Below are 7,381 nucleotides of genomic sequence, written 5' to 3' on the forward strand. Positions count from 1 at the left end.
AATCCACCTAGGAACAAGAAAGAGTTACAACGATTCCTTGATCAAGTAAAATTACTTGAGACATTTCATTTCTAACCTTGCAGGGAGAACGAAGGAGTTTTCACAGCTGCTGAAGCTCAAAGATAGCGGGGAGTTCAAGTGGGAAGATTCGCATCAGCAAGCTTTTGATGTGATCAAGAGATATTATCTAACCCGCCTATTCTGATGCCTCTCAGGTATGGAATGCCCCTAAATTATTCATCTCTGGTGCTCATGAATCAATTGGATGTCTACTAGTTCAAAATAATCACGAAGGAAATGATTTGCTAACTATTATTTGAGTAGATTCCTTACTCCAGCAGAGGTAAAATACTTTGTGATTGAGAAGCTATGCTTAACACTGTATTACGCATGTACTAAGTTAAGACATTATCTAATTCAATCAAGAGTGCTTGTAGTGACTTAAACCGATTTGATCAAATATATGCTTAATAGCCCCATCTCTCTGGGAGAATTGGCAAATGGTCTTTAGTATTGACCGAGTTTACATTGACCTACTACCCCCAAAAATCAGTAAAAGGCCAAGCTATAGCCGATTTTTTAGCTGATCATCCATTGCTTGATGAGTTTATTGGAGAGCAGGTTGGTTTTCAAGTTTGTGGAGTGGAAGTTCGACTATGGGAGTTGAAGTTCGATGGATCAAGTACAGAGACGGCAGCCGGAGCTGGTATTGTGATCACCTTCCCAAGAGGTGTGAAAAAATCTCTATCTTTTAATTTGGGTTTTCCATGTAACAACAAGCAGGCGGAATACGAAGCACTGTTCATCGGATTGGAAATTCTGAAAGATTTAGGGGTGAAAGAATTGTTAATATCAGGGGATTCTCAGCTGGTACTCAAACAGCTATCAGGGGAGTTGAAATGCACAAGTTTGTCATTGCCTCCATACTATACCGTGGTATCCCAACTTCTAGATGATTTTGAAGAAGTGTCGTTAGTACACGTCCCAAGACAAGAAAATTGGGTGGCCGACGAGTTGGCACAGGTTTCTTCCGGACTGAAAATGTCTCCAGAACTTATACACAGGCTAGTGTTGATTCAGAAGAGCATCCTTCAATTCAGCAAATAGGGATTCAGGTAGTGTAGAACTCGTAACTTAGACTACGTATAAGCCATGCATAATTCTAGTATTTAAATTAAAATGATTTTTATTGCATGAGTATTTAAATTTTTTCCTTAATTTAATTATTTTATCATAGTAGTTTGATTTTGATCATTTCAGTTAATTCAGAGAGGTCGGACTGGAGTTGGAGTTTAGAGATAAAATTTAAGATTTAGAAATCATTTCCAGAATTTATTTTAGCTAGCAAGTAAGTTAATTTAAGTTAATAAAGAAGTTTAAGGAATTATTTAAGTTACTTGAGGTGAGTAGAAAATAAATTCATTTAAGTTCCATAATTAAAGGGTTAGTTAACTAAATTAATTAGGGATAAGTAAGGCTCTTAAGGTATTAAAATTTATCAACTAAACAATATTTCCTTCCATTTATTAGATGAATTTTCGCCCCCTTAGATGACTAAGCATTACCTTGCCAACTCAACATCTTTGACCCTTCTTTGTATTTAATTAGTAGGATAATCTCTTCATTTTTTTCCTAGCACCATTTAATTAATGATCAATCTTATCCTAGCCTTGTTGGACATGCAAAAATCGGCCACACTCCACCCTTGTATCCCTTAAAAATCATTTGATAACAAGCAAATTCAAAAATTCAAAAGAGGGGACTTGGTCATACCATTTGGATCCCTTTATTATTGGATCTCCCTCACTCTCCTAACCATCATTCTCCCTCCCCCCATGACCGAAATTCAGAGCTTATAGAGTATAAAAATCGTGACCCTCATAGCTAGAAACAAGAGAGAAAAATCGAGCAAGAAGCAAGATAAGAAAACGTTCCACCTCCTCCGCGCCGGATCGTCTCATTCTTTCGTTTTTCTTTCAAACGAAACCAGGCATGCATATATTCTTCCTTGACTCTTCAATCAAGTCCTACTATCATTATTTTTATATTGCATGATCATAATTCATGAAAAAACCGAAATATGTCAAGAAAATTTTGAAATAAAACATGCAGAATTTTTCAGTTTCATGATGCTCTTCACGGGTTGCTTAGTTTTGTTGGTTTCTGGTATTGGTTCGATTCCAGGCTCCAAAGGCTACATCTAGACATGTTCTAGGACGGATAAGGACCACTTTGGTCCATTATTTCAGCCCCCATGCTTGCTGGAAATCGAGATGACAGCAACTCCCCAATCATGTCACCATTTGCATTCGATTTTCTTGTTTGATGTCAAAGGTTGATGGATCTGATCTTGGCTGCCCTAAGGGCTATAGCCATGGTTATAACATCTCCTGGTGATGTCTAAGACGTGACCAAGTCACCCTTTTGAGGCATGGTCCATGGTTGAATCGGTTTTCAAATAAAACAACAAGAACAGCCCCTTCCCCTTTCGGCCCCTTCACTTTTTAGCTAGTGTTGTTTCGATTTGTAGGGAAAGGTGTGGATCTTGGTTGGCCTCCGGCCCTTATCATGGTTCATATCATACCCCGAGATGTCTAGATCGTGCCATGGTCAATCAAATGGCCACTGGAACGTGGAGAGACAGCAAACAAAGCGACACACTTCCCACGCGCGAGAATTGCCCCTCGGCCGGGACGTTTGGCTTTTTTCATGGTGTGGTTCGACTTGTGGCTGGCCTAGAGCCCTTAGACATGGTTCAAATCATTCCTTAGGATGTTGGTAAGAGGTTATGGTCGGTGGTTCAAGCCCCAATGGCATTAGCCTCGCAAACGACGCAAAGAAACCAAAGCACAGTTGCTGTATTTTTGGGACAGCACTTGTTTTGGACGGTTTGGGTTGCTCGTTTGAGTTATTGGTTGTCTTTTATCCCATGGCCTTGGACTGGACCGTGCCTCATCGAGTTAGGAAGGTCATGGTTTTGACCGTTTGTGATTCGGATCATTTTGGAAATCGTACAAAAATTTACGGTGTCGATGTGCCAAATTGACTCTCGAAAGAGCGTTTCATGTTTTGGCCTCCATTCACCTAAGATTCGACTTGAATCATTTAGGAGCATTAATTCATCATTTTAAGCGTATTTTAATCATGACTATATGATGTTTAAGTGTTGGCTCGGGTTGGTTCGAGTCATGATTAAATTCGAAGTTCGTTCAGTGAAATTGTCACATTTTCGAATGTTATTGCATAGTTTGGTCCCAAATCTATTGCATATTTTTCATGGCATATTTAGGTTGCAGCGAGCCTAGGGAGAGATCCAATCCAAGCAGTAAATTTTAGAGGATATTTAATTGTGCCATTTAATTATATTACGTGCATAAAAATATAAAATGTTCATTGTTGAGATTATGCGATATTGCTTGTGGTCATTTCACTATCATTGGATTATTGCTAAATCCGGTCGTAGTTACTGGTCCGGTCGCCAATTACCGGTCAGTTCAGTTTGTACCACCGAGTATACTGTGGCATAGTCTGATCAGCCGTTTACTATTTTACCTGGTCGCCAGTTACCGGTCATGGGAGCATTTTATTATCCGGTCGCCAGTTACCAGTCAGTTTCAGTGTAGGGGCCACTTGCGTAGACCATAATCTCAACAGAAAATTTATTACAGGCTATTTCAGTACAGGGCTCCAAGGAGCAAATATTTTCACTATGACTTTCATTTCAGTTATGCACATATTATATCGCTCATGATATGTTATTTTCACACTGTGCCTCTTGACATGATATTTTTACTCCCATGAAATTTTTACTATGTTTACTCGTTATTTACGATATATACATGTTGAGTCTTTAGACGCACTAGACTTGATTGTTGTAGGTACTGATGATGCCGGGGCCGAGGGCGGGGACCAGTGAGCTAGCTTGGGTCGGCAGTATGGAACCCGAGGACCTCATTTTAGCATTTACCATTTTTATGCTCAAACAGTTTATCCGTTGTTGGACTATTCTTAAATTGTTCTTTTGCAAACAAATAATTTCTTCTTCCGCTGCTATTTTTTAACATTAAACTTTATTAACGATCTATTTTATGAATGAGGCATTTACTTACTTTACAAAGAAAATTTTTAATTTTTCCGCAAATATTCAAACACGAATTTTCGGGCCATTATTGCTGGTATTAGAGGCAATGGTTCTGTATAGGGTTGTACTACTACTGACCACGAGAAGCTCACGAAGTCACGTCTTTCGGTCTGTAAGTTTACATTTACCGCATTTTATTTAAAGCATGAATTATTTTGAACGGCAATGATTTCATGAAGCATTTTATGTCCAGATTCATTTTATTTGTTATGTATTTTAAATTTAAATAAATTATGGAATTATGCATGTTAGTTACGTATGGGTTATGTATGGAACAGTAAGCCCTCTAGGCGCATCCTCGAGTGCAATAGAGATGAGGAGCCCTCGCCAAGAGGACAGGGAGGAGCGGAGGCAGGAGAGAGACTTACCACCTCCACCTCCACCGGGCATGAATGCCCAGATGCTAGCTGGGATGATGCAGTTCTTCGCACAGTTTGCGGGGAACCATGCTGTGGCGACCAGGCCGACAAGGCCCGAGGCTGTCTACGAAAGATTCATGAAGATGCGTCCGAAGGAGTTTTCTTGGGATGTCTGACCCCATGATTGCTGAGGGCTGGATTAAGTCCCTCGAGGTTATCTTCAAGTTCATGGAGCTTGGAGATGCAGACAGAGTCCGATGTGCCACCTACTTATTCGGAGGAGATGCCCGCTTATGTGGGGAAAGGAGCATCGGTAGCCCTGAACGTGGCTACGCTGAGTTGGGTGCGATTCACGGAGGTGTTCTACCTCCAAATACTTTGCTGAGGAAGTGCGCACACAGGTTGACCACTGAGTTTATGAGCTTGAGGCAAGGAGATATGACTGTTACGAGTTCATCTGTAAGTTCGAGAGGGGGGTTGTCATTGGTTGTACCCCTGATCGCAAATGATGCTAGAGCCAGAGATGATGCATTTCTGGTGGGTCTACGGCCGATCTTGCGCCGTGATATTAGGGGTCTGACCCTACTTCTTATGAGATCGTTGTCTCCAAAGCTCTAGCCGTAGAGCAGGATCAGCGTGATATCGAGAGAGATCGCTTGGGAAAGCAACCAGCCCAGGTACCACGCACCGCCTTCCTCCTCAGCAGCATCAGCAGTAGAACAAGAGGCCTTTTCCACGGGCCGCCTAGAAACAGAGGCCAGCAGCAGCAGCAGCTAGCAGCAGCGGGATGCCCAACCCCGAGGGTTCTTGAGCGCCCAGTCTGTCCTAAGTGCTCAGGTCGCCATCCTGGGGCAGGTATGTACGGCTCAGGAAAGTGTTATGGTGTGGTAGTCCAGACCACTTATTTCTGCAGTGCCCTCAGAGGAACCTGCCTACCCAGGGCAGAGTGTTTGCTCTCCATGCGACGGAGACGAACCCCGATACTATGCTGATGACAGGTACTTTAAGATTTGAGTCTGCATTTAGAAATTAATGTTTTGGGTTAATATTTTGAACATAGAATTGCGATAGGATGGCATTGCCCTACTTTGTAATATTTTTGAAATTTAAGTTAGAAGAACTTCAACCTTTGCATGTCTATAGTTTAGTTTTTGTAACTATTGGGTTCAACTTAGAGTGCCGATCTTTCAGGGCGAATTTTATATCCGCTTCCGCTACGAAGGCCGTGATAGATTCAGGGGCCACTCCTCATTCATTTCAGAGGTCTTTGCTAATTTCCTGCAAGGTTAGAACGATTGGGCTAGATATAGCCTATTCCAGTAGTACTCTGCCGTCTGCGAGGAGATGGCCAGCCACCAATGTGATCCGAGACATAGATCTTGAAGCTCCATGTCAACCTTGTTTATGCGGATCTTATTGTACTGTCGATGCCAGAGTTTTGACATTATTCTAGGGATGGATTGGCTATTGCGGAACAGAGTTTGATTGACTTCCAGCGGAGATGTGTTTCTAGTCCGACCCGCCTGGAATGACGCAGTTCTTATTTGAGACAGACAGGTACTTTCCTTACCGCGCATTATTCATTATGTCACAGGCTAAGGAGTGCTCATGCATAGAGGGTGTCGGGCGTTTCTAGCAACCTTTGTATCTGTCCTCGGGCGCCCAGTCAGCTCAGCCTCAGATGTTTCCGATGGTTAGAGACTTCTTAGACGTTTTTTCTGAGGATGTCTTTGGTATGCCACCGTGAGAGAGAGGTGGAGTTTTCCATCCAGCTTATGCCAAGGACGGCTTCGATCTCAAAAGCACCGTACCGACTTGCCACCGACATAGATGGCAGAGCTTAAGAAAGCAGATTCAGGAACTAGTCTTGAGCAAGAGTCATTCGCCCTAGTTTCCCACCATGGGGCGCGCTAGTCTTGTTTGTTAAGAAGAAAGATGGCACGATGAGGCTTTGTATTGACTATCAGGGTTGAACAAGGTTACAGTGAATAATAAATACACACTTGTCAGAGGATAGAGGATCTGTTTGACCAGTTGCAGGGAGCTTCGATTTTCTCCAAGATAGATCTGCGTTCCGGTTATCACCAGTTGAGGGTGAGAGATGCTGATGTTTAGAAGACAGCTTTCAGGACTCGTTATGGTCACTACGAGTTCCTTGTGATGCCGTTCGGTTTGACGAATGCGCCAGAGATCTTCATGGATCTCATGAATCGCGTATTTCAGCCTAACCTCGACCAGTTTGTGACAGTGTTCATAGATGACATTCTCGTCTACTCCAAGAATCGGAAGATCACAGCAGGCATCTGACCACAGTGCTGCAGACATTGCAGAAGCACAAACTATTCGCAAAGTTCAGTAAATGCGAATTTTGGTTAGAGAAGGTGGCGTTCTTAGGCCACATTGTTTCCAACAGTGGTATTGAGGTAGACCCAGTGAAAGTTGCAGCAGTCAGAGATTGGGTTGTGCCGCAGAATGCATCAGAGATCCGCACTTTTCTTGGCTTAGCAGGATATTATCGGAAGTTCAACAAGGGATTCTATTCAATTGCAGTTCCACTCACAGCACTGACAAGAAGAATGTGAAATTTGTTTGGAGCAAGAAGTGTCAGAAGAGCTTCGATACTTTGAAGCAAGCTCTTATCTCAGCACCAGTTTTGGCCGTGCCGTCAGGGTCCGGTGAGTTTGTTCTGTATACCGATGCTTCGAAGGCTCGGTCTTGGCGCCGTATTGATGCAGCATGGGAAGGTGATAGAATATGCTTCTAGACAGTTGAAGACTCATGAGAAAAACTACCCTACCCATGATCTAGAGTTGGCCGCAAGTAGTTTTTGCCTTGAAGATTTGGAGGCATTATCTATATGGAGAGAAGTGCCAGATCTTTA

At 42.5% G+C, this 7,381-nt stretch overlaps 1 protein-coding gene across 1 annotated transcript; it reads left to right on the plus strand.

Moving 5' to 3' along the window:
- Positions 1 to 83: 83 nt before the first annotated feature.
- On the plus strand, positions 84 to 1,107 carry LOC142535353 (uncharacterized; the record flags this gene model as incomplete). Its single annotated transcript, XM_075641766.1, has 2 exons — positions 84 to 169; positions 475 to 1,107. Coding segments are annotated over 2 exons (719 nt in total), but the record flags the coding sequence as incomplete, so codon positions are not given.
- Between the last annotated feature and the right edge of the window lie 6,274 nt (positions 1,108 to 7,381).

The sequence above is a fragment of the Primulina tabacum genome, unplaced genomic scaffold (assembly GCF_025594145.1).
Source record: "Primulina tabacum isolate GXHZ01 unplaced genomic scaffold, ASM2559414v2 Contig972, whole genome shotgun sequence".
Lineage (NCBI taxonomy): Eukaryota > Viridiplantae > Streptophyta > Magnoliopsida > Lamiales > Gesneriaceae > Primulina > Primulina tabacum.